This window comes from Littorina saxatilis, unplaced genomic scaffold (assembly GCF_037325665.1).
Source record: "Littorina saxatilis isolate snail1 unplaced genomic scaffold, US_GU_Lsax_2.0 scaffold_175, whole genome shotgun sequence".
Classification (NCBI taxonomy): Eukaryota; Metazoa; Mollusca; class Gastropoda; order Littorinimorpha; family Littorinidae; genus Littorina; species Littorina saxatilis.
The window spans coordinates 44969-63748 of record NW_027129252.1 but is presented as its reverse complement, the minus strand read 5'-3'; the positions used below and the strand labels follow the sequence as shown (position 1 = coordinate 63748).

Below are 18780 nucleotides of genomic sequence, written 5' to 3'. Positions count from 1 at the left end.
TTTGCTTCTTAATGTACTTTCCATGACAATACATAGTACATGTAGCGTTTAGTCATATCTCAAAAAGGAACGGCATCCGCAACTCATTTCACATAAGCGGGACACCCCTTTCTAGCAAATCATGCGCAGTTAAATTCACGGTATGCAGCTGAGCGCAGTAGATTTTGTCACTATGCACAGCTGTGTGCAGCTGCACACAACATATATTTAGCACTCTCAGTCTCATATTACTTAATAATCTATATATATATACGACTTGTGTCTGTGTGTCTGTGTGTGTGTGTGTGTGTGTATCTGTCTGTGCGCGATGCACGGCCAAAGTTCTCGATGGATCTGCTTCAAATTTGGTGGGCATATTCAAGTAGACCCGGGACACGACACAACCTGGTCGATATTTCAACACGTGCTCTCAGCGCGCAGCGCGGAACCGATTTTGGTTCCACCTCAGCTATTTTGGTTCCACCTCAGCTTACCCGGGCCCCCATACCGACACACCATAGCCGCTACACCACATCACAACGCCAAAGTTCTCGGTGGATCTTTTTCAAATTTGGACACCGTATTCAGCTACACCCCGGACACAATATCATCGATGAGATATTTCAACACGTGCTCTCAGCGCGCAGCGCTGAACTCATTTTCGTTTTTGGGTTCATTTCACCATTATAAGTAACTCTTCCTTATCTTCTCCAGTGTTTGGCGTTTATCTCCCTTCCTTCGTGTGGCTTTCCCGTTCAGTTGTAAGTTACTACACTGCGCTGTCCACTGCGCTGAGCGTCTTCGGATATTCCCGGCGTTCTGTTACTGTTACCTATTTTTAGAAGGTCAACGCAGTGTACAGAACGTAAATTGGACCCGTAAATTATCCTCACTGTAAAAGTGCAAAGGTCGAATCAATTTATAGCCACGCGAAAAATACACTGTCATCTATCTCTCTATAGATACGGCTTCTCTGTGTTTGTGTGTGTGTGTGTGTAAGTGTGTGTGTCTCTATGTAATCAACACCTGTGCATTCTTCAGTTCTGTTTGTGATGTGGTCTGGCGGCTTTTGTGTAATTTTATGTACTGGCCTTCCTTTGAGAAGCCATAACTTGCTCAGTCCTGTTTGAGTGGAGTTCGCCTCCAAAGGTGATTAACACGGTTACATTCGTCGACAAGGATGGGACTCGATATGGTCAGGAATGGCATTATGGCCACTGAATCATTTTCGTGCTGTTCCCATTCCACGAATCTGGGAGGGACCTAAGCTTGGCGGGTCCATAGTTCGGACGGCTCTAAGTACTTCTTCCCGGCGAAGCCGGCTACCCGGCGAAGCGGGTATTCATTCTAGTTATATATATATATATACACGTTCATTATGGAGTATCTTAAACGGCATTTCAGACCTGAAAGTCCCAAAACTAGTGCAATAGCCTTTAGCTAGTGATTCTGGAAATTGACTAGCCAGAGAGCAAACTTTACTAGCCAAACCAACAATTTCTTTCAGCAACTTTACTTGCATTTGGTGAGTAGATGAACATTTCTATTCGCCAGTTACATGTTTCTACTCGCCACTTTCAGGGCTGCACTTTCCAGTGTCGGCATCACCTACCCTGAGCTATATTTACATTGTGATACATAATGAGAAGCTGAAATGAGTACCAGGACTCCCAACAAACAGGGACACTATGCATGTAATTGTTTTCTGGCTTTCAAGAAGTAAAGCAAGCTACGCTGAAAGAGTTGGCAGTTCTGATAGCAGCAGTGTACAGAAAATTAATGTATCCATGTGTTAATTTTAAAGTCAAACTGCTCAAAATGCTTGTAAAACTTGTTACTATGTACTTGATCCAGTTTCTCAATTATAAGACTTCTAGAGAGGTAGACTGGAAACATACCGAACAATCCTTGGATGATGCGTTGGCTGTCCACTGCTTGACAAACTCACTGACTTCATCATCCTTAACAAAGAAGCCGTCCTTGTGACGTGGTGTCTGGTAATTACCGCTGCGTTGTTTGTGGACCAAGGCAAAGTTACCATCCAAAGACAGCACGGAGCGACTTCTGTCCTGTTACAAATTAAAACAAGCCAGGTATTTAATCTCTAAACATGCTAATGATGGGTTGAAACAGTTCAATTTGCATGAAATCAGTTTATAACTTTAAGTAGCTATAGCCTATACATAGCTAAACATCTACAGGGGTGTACCTTAACCCTTACACTGGTGCAATTCTGTAACACACGTTACATAGCCACTAGTGAATTAACAGAGAAAAATAAAGAAAAACGGTCATATAGGTTTTCACATCCAATGGAGGTAATCGGAACCGACCAAACAGACTGAGCCAGTAGCGCAACATATGTTGCAACTATCAGCCTAAGGGTTAACCTATTTTGGATGCTAACCAGAATAGCGGGGGCCAAAATACTGAACTAACAAGAGCAGTAACTAAGAAAGTAACCACACAATCACACATACCCCCTTGTCACCCAGTCACACATGAAATCGCACTCAGAAAACAAAAACTAACCATTAACACTAACAAAAACACTGAACAGCATGAAAACCTGTTCAACAGATTTTTCTGAGCAGCATTATCTTAGACAATGTAGCGTGAAGAACAGACCATTCGTGGTCCTGGATGTTTTTAACCTTGAATCTGTTTGATCCTACCACAAACGCTGATTTTCGCTGCCTCTCGAGATCTCCTGTTTGCGTGTGTTCAATACCATAACAGCAGTGGAGTGAACACTTCAAGAATCAAGAAATCTCTACATTGTTACTGAAACGTGTGGTTAAGTGCAAGTTCGAAGCTTGGACACGAGTGAGAGGTAAGAGACAGCATCACGCTAGCAAACGCATTGAACGAAGATGGTGTCTTGTAGCACACCGAATGCGAGAGCTCTTTGCTCTTCCATTTGACTGTGTTGCATTTACACCTTTGTCGTGCCAGACAGGCAGTGAAGAGGAATTTTAAATTCGCACAGAGCAATTTGAAACCACCCCCGGCGGGCAAGTGCTAAGGTACAACCCTGCATCTATATATCCCAAACACAAAATAAATTACCCCTCTTGGTGATAAATTAATTACCAAAACTAAAACAAGTCCTCTAGATAAAAAAAAAAAAAGTTATAAATATTACCTCCTCGCAAACTCCACAGGAATGGACATCAACATCAGCCAGTCTGCCTTCTCTTGTCACCTGTGTGCGATGATACCGATACTCATTGATTGCACCAATGAGATTGCGGTACAAATCCGGCTTGGTCTTGGCCGCTGTTTTTATGCCCATGAGGAGGTCCAGCTCCTGGATGGAGTTTGCAAATGCTTGCACAGACAAAGATCCATGCAGCTGCATACAAACACAGAGTTCCAGCAGTTGCAAGCTGAATGCCGTCCTTGGGTTACAAGGGGTTGCTGGCCACAAACCATACTGGAGCATCGTCACAGCAACACCTTCATCGGGACAAATGTCCATCCTGACATCTTGTGATACACCTGGATGGATATAAACAGAACGTCAATGCTTGACTAAATGTAAACAAATGAAAAACTGTAAGTTCATTATCCATTGGTTCATAAATGAATAAAAGACGGGCGCTGTGGCGGGGTGGTAAGACGTCAGCCTCTTAATCGGAAGGTCGAGGGTTCGAATCCTGGTGGGTTAAGTGTGGAGATTTTTCCGATCTCCCAGGTCAACTTATGTGCAGACCTGCTAGTGGCTTATCCCCCTTCGTGTAAACACAAGACCAAGTGCGCACGAAAAAGATCCTGTAATCCATGTCAGAGTTCGGTGGGTTATAGAAACACGAAAATACCCAGCATGCTTCCTCCGAAAGCAGCATATGGCTGCCTTAATGGCGGGGTAAAAACGGTCATACACGTAAATTTCCACTCGTGCAAAGACACGAGTGTACGTGGGAGTTTTAGCCCACGAATGCAGAAGAAGAAGAAGATAAATAAATAAGAAAGATTATCACACAACCATCAGAGAAAGGGAACAATATGAAACACTTTTGTACTTACCATGTGCATCAAAAACAACTATGTCAATGGTGCTGACATTGTCACAAATGTGTCTGGGCAGCTGTTTCAGGTGAGGTACCTCCTGGACTGGCCAATACATCTTGTCCTCCTGAATTATACAAAGTGTGTCAAAGACCAAATTGCTTTATTGTAAAAACATATGGTCTCATGTAATATAATGAACTAATCAATTATACCAAAAACAGATAACATGACGTACTGTTAAAAAAAAAACAGATTGCCAACGTTCTAAACCAAACCTCTGTGAAAACAATAAGTGGGAAATATATGAAGTAAAATCTTACTGAAAATCAAACGTGTTTATGAAACATATCTGACTCACAGTCACAATGGAAATTAACAAAAATTACATAATTAATTTTGTTAGTCTGACCAGAGACATAGATAGAAGAGATGCAAAGCGCTGTCTTCCCGCTCGCGTTATCTTTGCCTACGGCAGGGGCAAGTAATCCTCTGTCTAGCACCGGCCGGCTGCGAACTGAGCTATCATTTATCAAACTTTGCACTCCAAAATAAAATATAAATAATAAATTGACAATAAAAGTGACATAATGTTACATGTATGGGAAGAATGCATAATTGTGCAAGTGTCTACTTTACCAAAAAAAAACATGGACAGTTGAATAAAACGTTTTTGCATCCATAATTTAGAGAAAAATAACCATTTAAAGGTAAACGTTGATAATTGTTGTGTTTTTAAAGAATTATAACTGTTTCATAGAAAATCATAGATAATAAAACATGCAAACTGTTCATTATTTGCACTCAAGAGAAACAGAAAATCACAAGAAGAAAATTATTGCATCATTTGGTGATTAGAAGATGAATGATAAAGAAAGCAATTTCGCTCATTTCTCCTTTATGAACTTGTAACTTTGTTTATTCCCCCCTCTGCTTCTTTACCTCTGTAAACTTGTAGAGCTAGTTATTTTTCGATAATGACCCAGCAACCAAACAAATAACGAGCCAGCAACAGCCTGAATCCTCGATAGTGCAATGGGTTGAGAAGCTGTTCTGTTTTGGTACTACTTTTGCGACTGAAAAGTTCCGAACGCTCTATACGTACGAAATATACATCTCTGGAGCAAACAATACAAACATACCGCATTTAAATTAACAACTACAGGCCTGAACACATGAATCTCCATATAAAATCCATGAGTTAGGTTGTTTTCTGAATCTAGATCTGCCGTGCACACACCGTTCATCACAAGCAAATTCCCAAGGCAAGTAACTCATACTCTTGCCGACAAGAGTAGTTCCCCTTCTTTTAACGCAGTTTCTTCGACAACACTGACTGCAATCCGACGGTCAGTTTTCAACAATATTTCATTTTATAAACAGATCACACGCAACCAAATGCACACATCTCATCAATTTAAACAACATAAAGCGGTTTCATACACTATTTTCCCCAGAAAACTGAACTTCATACAGTAATTAACGTTGGAACACGGGTGCAAAAGTTCGTCTGCTAGTCCCATTTGACGAAAGAACATTATCATAAACGATACTAAAACATAAACAGAACACACAATATCTGCCTTTACCGCCACAGCAGAATAACAGCATATCTGTGTACTTGATTTTAGTCTAAAACAGGGAAACTGACAAGAAGTGTTAACAGAATGGAATGATTTGCACGGAACTATACAACCGCGCATTAATCGATCGCCTGCGCAGGTTGACTGGTTGAGTGATTCGGATTCGATCAAACTTTCGCACAAAAACTCCTGTTTTCTTTGAATAACTGAAGAAAGGAGGAATAAAGAGGTTACACACCTCGTCTCAGTGATTATTAAAAATAATGGTCTCAGTTCGCGGTCATGAAAAAGCTCGCTGAAGCTCGCATTTTTCATGATCCGCCAACTTCGACCATTATTTTTAATAATCACTGAGACTCGGCATGTAACCTCTACATCCACACGCCAGTGTGAGTGCGAGAACCACTTTTGAGTGAGACATAAAAGCATCAAATTTAATTACAGTGCGTCAAAAATTATACAAACAGATTAATGTACACACCAGTAATGCATTTGCTAGTTAAGGGAAAGTAAAGTTGCGCACAAAAGATAATAATAGCTCCCAAACATTGCCTCCGCGCACAATGTAAGGCAAGGAACAACAGCGTAGTACGGGATGAGTGGCTGACAATCGCGCGAGGTCACGCAGACCGAACGCGGTACCCCAAGAGTTACACGCCTCCCGGCCTCGCTTCGCATCTCTTCAATGTATGTCTCTGGTCTGACTTAAAAATCACGTTATCATTTTCTCTGTGTCTGTGATTACGTTTGTTTTTCTCTCGAAGAGCTAGATCCACATGGTAAAAGCAGCATACGTGACTCCGGATGAAGAAAAATACACTCTCCCTTATTAGATTACTTGCCTATGAAAAGCGAAACACTCAAAATCAATATCAAACCAAGGAGTGGGGAAAATAAATATTTAAGAGATAGCAAAATACATAGATGATATTAATATATTAACTCTAACTAAGTGTAAGTGTTTCTAACCTTCCAAATATATGGTTTGTGGAACATAACTGTCCGGTGGATATTAGAGGAGCAGTTATGACACAAGAAGACCATAGGCCCACAGTCCCAGCAGCGTATTATATCCGTCTGCCTTTTCTGACAATGGCTACATATTTGCACGGGGCACAGAGATTCAAGCCTGGTCTGCAACAAGGATCCTCGGAGTTCGCACCACCTGTCTTCCTCAACTGCTTTTCTCTGGCTATGGGCTGATAAGGTGACCTCTTTGCTGTCAATCTCCATAAAACCCTGGATCCCTGAAAATGAAAATGCAATTTCTAAAGTTAAACTTATGTCAGGAAACTCAAAAACGCATACCCTTAGCTTATCAAGTGAGGATTAAGAGTTATAAGCGACACAAGTTAAATTTGTCATGTCAAATTTCACACTGGCACCACAATACTTTAAAGGCCGTGGCTAGAGGTCCGTCGAGCCTGAAGGCTCAAAGAGATGCAGTTTATTCGCAGTTGTCAGAGAGGGGGGAACAAGTTTAAAATTAAACAGATGATCATTTTGAAATAAAAAATAAAAATGGACCGACAATGGCAAGACTTGAACCGGTGACCTCATATTCTCCAGCCCATTTCACTAACGACTGAGCGAAGAAGGCAAGGTGACTGATGGGTGAAAAATGAAAGTCTATTTAAATATATTGTAAGATACTGGTGACTGCGGGTTCCCTAGACTGGAGGCTCCAAAACCACTCCCTATTTTAAACAATAACAAGATCATGCGTTAAAATAAGTAAAGAATGCCAATGGATTCTCAGCTGTGAATTTAATGAACACACTAAAGTTCAAGATTACCAAAAGTTCCTTACACCGTAAACAGTAGATCTACTTACAGTATTAGTAAGCTTAATTTGATTCAAAAAGCAAAATTCATCTCACTCCCCGAGTCACTCCGGCTATGGCCCGTTATGGTATGGCTGAAGTGCTCAAAGTTTCCATTAAATTTCCCTCTTTACCCCTTTTGCTATTGACAAATGTAATCAGCGCTGCTTCAGAAACAAGAAATTAATTAAAGAACAGCAGAGTGTCTACCTGATTCATCGGATTGAAGAGATGACCCTGGCGTTGGTTCTGTGCCGACTGAGAGTGTGGGGATGGCATCTTTAAAACTCTCTGTTTGTTCGGGAAAATCAAGGTCATCCAGTGTAGGCCTCCCCGGTTTCCATGGCAAAGACATTTTCTTGGGTTTCCCCTTTTTTGAACAGTCAAGCATTTCAAAATCGGTGTTGATGGGTTGCCAAGTTCGCCGACCCCTTTTCTGTCGATACGCCATGTTGAAACAATAGGCACGCTATTAAAAAAAAAAGTCAAGAACGGAAACTGGCAGTAAAAGAAAAAAGTCGCATATTTCAAAAACAAATTTCGTCGCGAAAGTAGCAACCAGATTATTCATCAGTATAAGTATACATGTCTTTAAAAAAAAACAATACATGAACTACAGTAATTTATCTGTTTCCGATAACAGTTTTATACTGACTGTCACTCCTCATCGGAGACATCGCTTCGAACCACACTACCGTATACGCTGACAGTACACACAGTATACGTTCCCCTACTGTTCAGCGAGAACACATACATACGTTATGTCTGCTTATACCGAGGTGCAATGGGTGATATATATATATATATATATATATATATATATATATATATATATATATATACTAGAGGAATACCCGGCTTCGCGTGTTGTGTGTGTGAATGAAGACGAAGAACAAACAATCAACGAGAGCAAACAGCCCTCGGCATTTCGTTACAATGGTGTCAGAAGTGGGATTTGTGATTCTTTTGTGAAAGACACATTTCTTGGAAATAACCCTGCAGTGGATTCATGGATTAAAGTGTGTGTGTGTGCGAAAAAAAAATGGAAATAACCCTGCTGATTCACGGATTATTATCTTCATGTGATTATTCACGGATTATTTTCTTCATGTGATTATTCACGGATTATTTTCTTCATGTGATTATTCACGGATTATTTTCTTCATGTGATTATTCACGGATTATTTTCTTCATGTGATTATTCACGGATTAAAATCTTCATGTGATTGTGACAACGTACAACAAGAGAGAAAGAAGAGGAACCGAAGAAACTAGACAACGTACAACAAGAGAGAAAGAAGAGGAACTGAAGAAACTAGACAACGTACAACAAGAGAGAAAGAAGAGGAACTGAAGAAACTAGACAACGTACAACAAGAGAGAAAGAAGAGGAACTGAAGAAACTAGACGACGTACAACAAGAAAGAAAGAAGAAGAACTGAAGACATTAGAAGAAGCATAGTAGCCTGGAGGTGATTTTTATAAACTTTATTGACTTTTGATACATGTTTTATACCGTAGCTGATATCGTTGAAGAAGAGGATTTTACAAGAAGGAGATGTCTTTTGACTTTTATACCGGATGAAGAATGACTTTTCTTTAAAAGTGACTTTTTACGGAGATTCTGCTTGGATTGGACTTGATTGATTTCTGTAAAAGAAGAAAAGAAAGTATTAACAATGATGAATCCTGAACAATTTTATGAACAGTATCTACGTGATGAAGAAACTGAGGGAGCAGAATTTCCGATGGGAGGAAATAGTCATAATTCTACTGGAGGTGTTCAAGAACTAACAGTAACAGACAAGACATACAAAGGATCAAGTAGAAGAGGTCTACAAATGAAACCACAACTTTTCGATGGGAGTGATGACTTTGAGACATACTTAGATCAGTTTGAATGTATTGCTGATTTAGGTGGTTGGACACTGAGAGAAAGAACACTCACTCTTGGAGCCTGTTTGAAAGGACAAGCTAGAAGATTCTATGCTGGACTGGCACATCATGAGAAAAGAGAATATGCCAGTCTCATATTTCAACTGCGAGATAGATTCGGCACAGCATCCAGACATGGGGTGTACTGGACCACGCAGTTTGAAAACAGAAAAAGACTACCAAATGAAGGATTGGCAGACTTTTCTGATGAACTTCTTCTACTTGCACAGAGGGCATATCCAAACGTTGGGTCATCAACTCAACATCAACTTGCACTACAGCAATGGTATAAAAGTATGAGTCCAGACATAAAATGGCGATGTTTGGAGAGAAACTGTCAAACCATTCGAGAAGCTGAAGAGGTGGCTGACATGTATGAAGCTATCATGGTACCACAGAAAAAGAAAATCTTCATGGTCAACGGAGAAGAATCAACGACGATAAATTCTTCACCGAAGACATCTACTCGAAATCGTCAACAACAACAGAAAGAAGACAGACGGTGCTGGACATGTAATGGGACTACACATTTTTCTAGAGACTGCAGACAGAGAACACAGATTTGCACATGTTGTAAACGCTCTGACCACAGTTTGAAAGACTGTAATTTGTACAGGAAGTGCAAAGAACAGGAAAAAGTTGAAACTCAACCAACCAACAACGGACGTTCTCAACAGAGAAGAGAGGGAAACGAGAACCGCCGATTCTAAAGGGTCGAGAATCGGTAAATCGACGAAGACCCAACTTGAAGAAAGAAGAAACTACGGAACAGAAAAACAGGGAGGATACTCAACCGAGTCAACGCTACATGAAGAAAGAAGAAATTACGAAACAGAAAAACAGGGAGGATACTCAACCGAGTCAACGCAACATGAAGAAAGAAGAAACTACGGAACAGGAAAACAAAGAGAAAGAAGATAAAACACAACAAGATGTTCCAAGAAGAATTGGTGTATCGGGCTCAAAAATTAGTGATACTGACAATGGAATGTATACTTCTGTATTGGTAGAGAACCAAGAAAAAGTCAACTTTCTAGTTGATTGTGGAAGCACTACAACTCTTCTTTCTACGTCAGTTTTTGATAAACTTAACAAAAACAGTATTTCACCTCTTCAAGTGTCTACTCCATTAGTTGCTGTGAATGGTCAAGCAATTAAACAAAGGGATCAAGAAACAATGAAAGAAGAAAACTTTGTTGCATGTACTTTGACACAACGGAGAACCAAGAAGGATGAACTAAGACCCACAGCAGTTCAATTCTCTTTCTCTGACATCCTCAGTTCCGAAGACAAGTCAACAGCAGTACAATTCTCCTTTTCTAATGTGTTTTCAACAGAGAGAAACAAGAAAACTCAAGAATCAGAAAGACAAGAAGATGGTCAAGAAATCCTGCCAGCAGAAATCTGTGAAAAAGACAACAAACAAGTCAAGCAAGAAAACCACAAAATAGCTATGATTGTGGAGGATGAACAGAAACCGTCAGGCAGTAAAACTCTAGACTCATCATCAAGTACATACATGGAATGCAGAAGAACTTAGCAAAGCTCAACTTGAAGATCAAGATATTGAACCACTTCTATCTGCGAAGATGAAATCAAAGGAGCGACCAAAATGGGCAGATCTCTCTACAAAACGTTCTCAGACAAAAACACTTTGGGCTCAGTGGGACAGACTATGTATAGTAGTTGGTATTCTCTGCAGAAAGCGTCTTGAGAATGATAAAGATGCAGGACTACAAATGATCGTACCTGAGTCAAAGCAAGAAGATGTTATGAAGAATCATCACGACGTTCCCACCGCTGGTCATCTTGGATCTGAAAAGACAGAAGAGAGAATAAAACAGTCATATTATTGGCCAGCCATGGATGATTGTATCAAACGTTACTGTGTACAATGAGATAAGTGTACTGCTCGAAAATCTCATCAAAAACGTGTTCCACTTGGACATTGTGGAGTTGGTGAACCTCTGGAACGAGTGAATCTAGACATATGTGGACCCTTTCCCAAAACAGTGATGGGAAACACACATATTTTGGTCATCACAGATCAATTCACACGATGGACAGAAGCAATACCAATTCCAAATCAAGAAGCAAAGACAGTAGCACAAGCCTTTATTACCCATTTCGCAAGCAGATTTGGGTATCCACTAACACTATACACTGATCAAGGCACAAACTTTGAATCAGTGTTATTCAAGGAAATGTGTAATCTAGTGGGGATAAACAAGACCAGATCTACAAGCATGCGGCCTCAAGCAAATGGAATTGTAGAACGATTCAACAGAACACTGGCTGCTATGTTAACAGCGTACTGCGAAAACAACCAGAAAAGCTGGGATATCTACTTACCTCTGCTGGCCTCAGCATACAGATCGTCGGTTCACTGCAGTACAGGTATAACTCCAAATCGAATGATGCTGGGACGTGAGGCGAGACTACCGATGTCACTGGTGTTTGGGCGACCCGGAGCTGAAGAAGAAGATGTTTCCCCAGATGTCTACACTGCAAACCTGGAACGGATATTTCAAAAAGTACATGAACATGCGCGGAAACATTTAAAGAAAAGTGCAGTGCATCAAGAGAAATACTACAACATGAAAACCAGAAAACGTGAACTGAGTGTAGGACAATTAGTCTGGTTGTTCAACCCTGTCAGGAAGATAGGTGTGTGTACTAAAATGACGTCAAAATGGAAAGGACCGTATATCATCACCAACAAGATTGATGATTTGACATACCTTATTAAAACTAGACCAAAGAAAGATTCAAAGGCGTATCACATTGACAGACTGTTACCTTATAAAGGAAAGAATGTGCCGACGTGGATGGAGAAGTGGAGACTGAACTGTTCATAACTTCGCCTTGTTTTCCTGGAACATAACGATGACATTATGCAAAAGATAGTCATTCATAAACAGTATTTTCATATACGTCTTTCGTATGGATTGTGTTAGTTAGTATGATGGAGCGTAACTCAAGGTAAATTGAGGCTGGTTTCGAGACATATATATCCCTGTGTGACAATAATGTGAGGCACTAGGCCAAGATAATTATTCAAACTGGACAGGTAGAGTTCTCAAGGAGTCGAGTTATTGTTAGGCGATGTGAAAATGGTAAAGCACGAAGGTACTGTAGCAGGCATTTCAATCCTAACAATGTTACTCGGTCTCGGTTAGTTTTAGAAGATAAGTGGGTAATACAAGATGTATTGTAGTATGGACGGTTGACAAATATGAAAACATTGACTATGAATAACTTAATTAGCGCAATTGGTAGCGCGCTGGATTTGTATTCAGTTGGCCGCTGTCAGCGCGAGTTCGATCCCAGGTTCGGCGGAAATTTATTTCACAGAGTCAACTTTGTGTGCAGACTCTCTTCGGTGTCCGAACCACCCCCCGTGTATACTACATTGGGTGTGCACGTCAAAGATCCCACGATTGACAAAAGGGTCTTTCCTGGCAAAATTGCTTAGGCACAGTTAATAATTGTCTACCATACCCGTGTGACTTGGAATAAGGCTGTGAAAGGTAAATATGCGCCGACATGGCTGCAATCTACTGGCCGTATAAAATTTCATCTCACACGGCATCACTGCAGAGCGCCTAGAACTGTACCCACGGAATATGCGCGATATAAGCCTCATTGATTGATTGATTGAATACGATATTAATGTGTTACAGATGGAACAAACTCCAGTATACGAAAACATAAGCGATGTCTCAGTTAATGAGGAAAAGAAAGACGTCGATCCAACAACAACCACAGGAAAATTACATCCTGTAGTGATGTACTTACCGTATGATGAAGCAGTGACCTTGATACTGGTTCAAGAAAGAAATACCTTCTCTTCATCGATCGTGAAAAAAAAAGACGGGAAGACCACGATCATCCTGAAATACAAGAAAATAGAGTAACAGGAACAGAAGAATGTGAATAATTCACTCAAGTTTTAATTTCAATTTCAGTTTCTATGTTCTAGTTCTGGTACTGGTATTTACAGTTACAGGAGAATATGTTTTAAAATATATAGATTATGCGGAGCATAATGTTAGAAAGCGGGGGTGCATGTAATAGATGGCCATATTAGTATTATCCAGAAACTTTAACCCGAACATTTGCGGATCTAACTTTTGCACTGAGAAACATGTGATACAGATCTAAAAGTGTTCTTCGTTGTCACAAGTGAAAGACTGAGAGACTTGTGGACAAATGTTATGATATTAACTGTGTTAGGGTGTACTCACCAGATAAAATCACTGCACAGTTCGTAGCAGGAAACTTTTGCTGACTAGTTCGTGTAGTTTTTATTCGGAATCATGTGCGTATCGATCGCATTCTTATGAGATGAACACAATGGAACGTAATCTTCTCTTCGATGACGCCATTTTAGATGACGTGTTATTCGAGATCTCATCGAAGAAGAACGATAAAAGAATATTGTGTTATGAAATGTGCATGTGAATATTACCGCATGCATTTTAGAATTGATTCATTATTGATAAGATAATGACTGAGTGAAAGGAAACAGAGATTTAGTTTAGTAAGATAAATTGTTTGTATGTTGTTAGAGGTTACCTAGAGAAACGTAAACAAACACTTTTTGGTCGCTTTGACTTGAGAAGGTGTTATACGAGATCTCATCGAAACTAAACGATAGGAGAATGTTGTGTTATGAAATGTGCATGTAAATATGGTTATGCATTTTAGAATTGATTCATTATTGATAGGATAATGATTGAGTGAAAGTAAAATGGAGATTTAGTTCGGTAGGATAGGTTGTTTGAGCGTTGTTAGAAGTTACCTAGAGAAACGTAAACAAACATCCTCGATCGCCTTGACTCTAAGACGATCGAGAGTGTCGGTTCGTTGCTAAAGGTACGAGACAACTGAAGAAGAGAAGGAAAAGCAAGGTATGTTGTTTATGTTGTTAGGACATGTATTGGGGTAACGTAGACAGTCAGGGGAGATCGTTATAGATGATCGAAACGTTGGTGGTAGCTAGAGGTAACAGGTAAACAAACAAGGAAGGGGATTAATAGAGAAGGGAAAGGAGAAATCGGGGTTCTAAAGTTTCTAGTGCGGGGCCTTAGGATTCTAAAGTTCTAGTACAGGCTTGTTTCTAGGCTTCTATGGTTGGTTCTAGTGTACTTCTTCAAGACGGGAAAAAGGTGGATCTGGACGGTACTTCTTCAAGACGGGAAAAAGGTGGATCTAGACGGTACTTCTTCGAGACGGGAACAGAAAAAGGGAAACGTATTTTTGGACTCTGGAGACTGCTCTACACTACGAAGACGGGGTTTCTTCGAGACGGCTATACTATTGTTGATCTAGACGGTACTTCTCCGAGACGGGAGAAAGGTGGTTCTAGATGGTACTTCTTCGAGACGGGAGAAGGGTGGTCGAAGACGGTGTTTCTTCGAGACAGGGCAGAGAGGTTCTAAGATACAAAACGTTGTACTGATCTACTGAAGGAGACAAGGGGAAAGAGAAATCAGAGAGAAGATAGGCCGGAGCAGATTTACTGTATGTCATTCATATTTTAGATGTGAACGAATGATATAATGCATTGAGATTCGATATGAATTACCTAACATCCTAATCTTTGGCTTGTGAAGTCGCGATACCCTGAGTGTACAGCAAAAACTACACACGTCAATACTTTTTCAGTCTTCGGTTTGCCAATGCTCCATGATAATTATGTGAACTATGTAAATGATAAAATATATCTTGCTTGATCAGGAAGGGAATTATTTAGTGGATGGGCAGGTTCACCATTTGGATTCAATATTTCTTTCACAGGGATCACGTGACCGCCGCTCAAGTAAGGGTACCCTCAAAATCGACCAGACAAAAACGGAAGAGCCGAATGAAAAATCGACAAAAAATCACAATAGGCAAAACTTTGCAACTTTGACATGTATACGAGAAGAAAGTCAAACCAATTATCTACCCTGAACAGATTGTTTTGTTTTGCTACCTTGCGTATTTTGCGTGCTATGCTATTCCTACTGATGCAGGTGTCGATCGCAAGAGCGGTCAAAAACGTGACTTTTTCCATCATTTTTTAGGGGTATCATGACAAAAAAGTCTGCACTTTAGCAATGATTTGGTGGATTGCTTTGACACTTTCAGAATATTTTACCAACATACTAGAGATACTTCGAGCGAAATGATGGATTGTTACAGATGTTTGTTAAAATGTTATGAAGTTTTTAATCTCGTCATAGGATTGTTTCCATGGGTCCAAAAAATGTATGACTTTGCATGTCTTTAGAAAAATGATTGATACACACACTGCTAAAGTTTTATGTGCGTGTAAGCACTGACGCAAATTTGCTGGACCAGTAAACACGCTACATATTTAAGTGATGATTCTGGTGCCACAGCGATGCCCAGCCAAGCGTGACCGTAGCATGTTTTAAGAGGCACGCAGCGATAACAGCTGTAAGCGCGAAACAGCGTGAACGTTCCATTTTTGACTCACATGCGAAGCAAAAGTGAGTCTATGTACTCACCCGAGTCGTCCGTCCGTCCGTCCGTCCGGAAAACTTTAACGTTGGATATTTCTTGGACACTATTCAGTCTATCAGTACCAAATTTGGCAAGATGGTGTATGATGACAAGGCCCCAAAAAACATACATAGCATCTTGACCTTGCTTCAAGGTCAAGGTCGCAGGGGCCATAAATGTTGCCTAAAAAACAGCTATTTTTCATATTTTTCCCATTTTCTCTGAAGTTTTTGAGATTCAATACCTCACCTATATATGATATATAGGGCAAAGTAAGCCCCATCTTTTGATACCAGTTTGGTTTACCTTGCTTCAAGGTCAAGGTCACAGGAGCTCTTCAAAGTTGGATTGTATACATATTTTGAAGTGACCTTGACCCTGAACTATGGAAGATAACTGTTTCAAACTTAAAAATTATGTGGGGCACATGTTATGCTTTCATCATGAGACACATTCGGTCACATATGATCAAGGTCAAGGTCACTTTGACCCTTATGAAATGTGACCAAAATAAGGTAGTGAACCACTAAAAGTGACCATATCTCATGGTAGAAAGAGCCAATAAGCACCATTGTACTTCCTATGTCTTGAATTAACAGCTTTGTGTTGCATGACCTTGGATGACCTTGACCTTGGGTCAAGGTCACATGTATTTTGGTAGGAAAAATGTGTAAAGCATGTGAGTCGTATGGGCTTTGCCCTTCTTGTTTCCTCATGTGTTTGCATGACTAGCAAATTAACGCCAGCAGCTACACGCAAATGAAACTTAGACAGAATCTGTATCAATCATTTATCTGTAGATATGCAAAGTCATGAATTTTTTGGACACAAGTGAACAATCCTATGACAAGTTTAACAACATTTTCCGAAACATTGCGTCACATCTGGATAAATAACCGTAACGATCCAAACTTTCTAAAAGTATCTCTAGTACCCGGTATGTTGGTAACATATTCTGAAAGTTTCAAAGCAATCCACCAAGTCAATTAGTCTGCTAAAATGTAGCGCTTTTTGACATGATACCCATAAAAATTGAAGTAAAACGTTCCGTTTTTGACCGCTCTTGCGATTGAAACCTGCATCAGTAGGAATAGCATAGCAAGCGAAATAAGCAAGGTAGCAAAACAAAACAATCTGTTCAGGGTAGATAATTGGTTTGACTTTCTTCTCGTATGTCAAAGTTGTAAAGTTTTGCCTATTGTGATTTTTTGTCGATTTTTCATTCGGCTCTTCCGTTTTTGTCTGGTCGATTTTGAGGGTACCCTTACTTGGGCGGCGGTCACGTGATCCCTGTAAAAGAAATATTTAATCCAAAAGGTGATCCTGAAGGTTAAGTGAACAGCCTTCTCTGGCATATACATTTTTTACAAGGTATGACACAGGAATTAATGGTTTAATTTGGGTTTGAAATTTGTTGCAATAATCTTTTGGCCAACTTTATTACTGTGGGGAGGGGGTGGGGCTGGAGAGGGGATGAATCTAGTGGGGAGGGGAGGGGGGGGGGGGACAGACAGGGAATGGGTTTCGACAGGTGGTGCCCATGGGCTCGCACCTTGGAGCCAGGCCTCGACGATGGTTCTGAAGGCCTGGGGGGGGGGGAGGGGGGGGGGGGGGAGTCTGCGCTGACAGCATCTTGGGGGATGTTATTCCAGAGGCGGATCACAGACTGAAAGAACGACGTTCTGTGCGGGACTGTGGGACCTGGAGTCTGATCTGGTGGTGTGCCCCCTGGTGTTGATCTTGGGACCGGTGTCAGTGTACCTTCCCTTGGGACTGCCTCGACCAGTCCACTCATGATTTTGTACATCATGGTTGCCTTGGTCGCGGTGCGCCGTTGTATGAGGGGGGCCAGCTTGAGCCTGGAGACGAGTTCCGTTGCACTACTGGTGGGTTTGAAGTCGTGCAGGATCCTCCTTGCGGAACGACGCTGCGTCATCTCCAGGCTGTCGGACAGGCCCTTCTGACGTGGGTCCCAGACTGGTGAAGCATACACCAAGACCGATCCCACCAGTCCCTTGTAACAAGTGGCCTGAACAGGATGGGGGCAGCCCCTGAGGTTTCGGTAAACAAAGGCACTGGTTTTGTTTGCCTTAGCTGAGGTTACCTGGATATGCACAAAGTCGACCCCCCCCCCCCCCCCGAAGTGGCACAGTGGTAAGACGTCGGCCTCCTAATCGGGACAGTGATGGCGCTAGTATTTTTCAAACCGGTACGCAAACTTTTATGATGCAAAAAGTCAAGAAAAAACCTGTACGCTGGTCATTGGAACCAGTAAGAGTCCAACTCGGAGTACTGGTTTTGTTGTTTTACCAGCACAAAAAAACCTGGTAGTTCTAAAAATCAACCGGTAGGTCATACCGGCAGCCAATTTTGTTCCGGTATTTTCTCATTTCAACCGGTAAAATACCGGTTAACGCCAATACTGTCGGGAGGTCTTGAGTTCGAATCCCGGTCGCTGCCGCCTGGTGGGTTAAGAGTGGAGATTTTTTCGATCTCCCAGGTCAACTTATGTGCAGACCTGCTAGTGACTTAACCCCCTTCGTGTGTACACGCAAGCACAAGACCAAGTGCGCACGGAAAAGATCCTGTAATCCATGTCAGAGTTCGGTGGGTTATAGAAACACGAAAATACCTAGCATGCCTCCCCCGAAATCGGCGTATGCTGCCTGAATGGCGGGGTAAAAACGGTCATACACGTACAAATCCACTCGTGCTAAAACCATGAGTGAACGTGGGAGTCTAAGCCCATGAACGACAAAGAAGAAGACCCCTCCCCCCCCCCCAACCCACCACAACCCCCCGCCCCCTTTGATATATCCCCCCCCCCTCTCCTCACTCAATCGCCCATGCTTGCTAATGCTTGAAGTTGAACTTTAGTGCATTGATTAAATTCACTCATGAGTCATAGCTCAGAATTCACTGCATTTACACTTGGT

General features: G+C 41.2%; 1 protein-coding gene and 1 long non-coding RNA gene across 3 annotated transcripts; both read right to left on the bottom strand.

Moving 5' to 3' along the window:
• Positions 1–1826: 1826 nt before the first annotated feature.
• LOC138957523 (uncharacterized) lies at positions 1827–8197 on the bottom strand. The gene is made up of 5 exons (XM_070328634.1): positions 7607–8197; positions 6543–6820; positions 4009–4117; positions 3125–3480; positions 1827–2048 (listed from the first exon to the last, which is right to left on the bottom strand). Exons 1-5 carry the CDS (start codon positions 7845–7847, stop codon positions 1842–1844), a joined length of 1191 nt encoding a protein of 396 aa, XP_070184735.1. The 5' UTR covers positions 7848–8197; the 3' UTR covers positions 1827–1841.
• Positions 8198–8869: 672 nt separating this feature from the next.
• On the bottom strand, positions 8870–13741 carry LOC138957521 (uncharacterized). Of its 2 annotated transcripts, XR_011453060.1 has the most exons (6): positions 13579–13741; positions 13130–13224; positions 12131–12204; positions 11684–11844; positions 11081–11146; positions 8870–9046 (listed from the first exon to the last, which is right to left on the bottom strand). It is a non-coding gene; the product is annotated as an uncharacterized lncRNA (long non-coding RNA). The 2 variants fall into 2 exon arrangements; XR_011453059.1 differs by lacking the exon at positions 13579–13741 and having other exon boundaries at positions 13130–13276.
• Between the last annotated feature and the right edge of the window lie 5039 nt (positions 13742–18780).

Bases quoted from the DNA above. Each gene is read 5' to 3' on its own strand.
- LOC138957523 (XM_070328634.1), bottom strand. From the start codon at position 7,847: ATGGCGTATCGACAGAAAAGGGGTCGGCGAACTTGGCAACCCATCAAC. The intron at 6,821-7,606 runs GTAGACACTCTG...TTTCATTTTCAG, and splicing joins TCTTCAATCCGATGAATCAG to GGATCCAGGGTTTTATGGAG. The intron at 4,118-6,542 runs GTTAGAAACACT...TGTATAATTCAG, and splicing joins ACAAACCATATATTTGGAAG to GAGGACAAGATGTATTGGCC.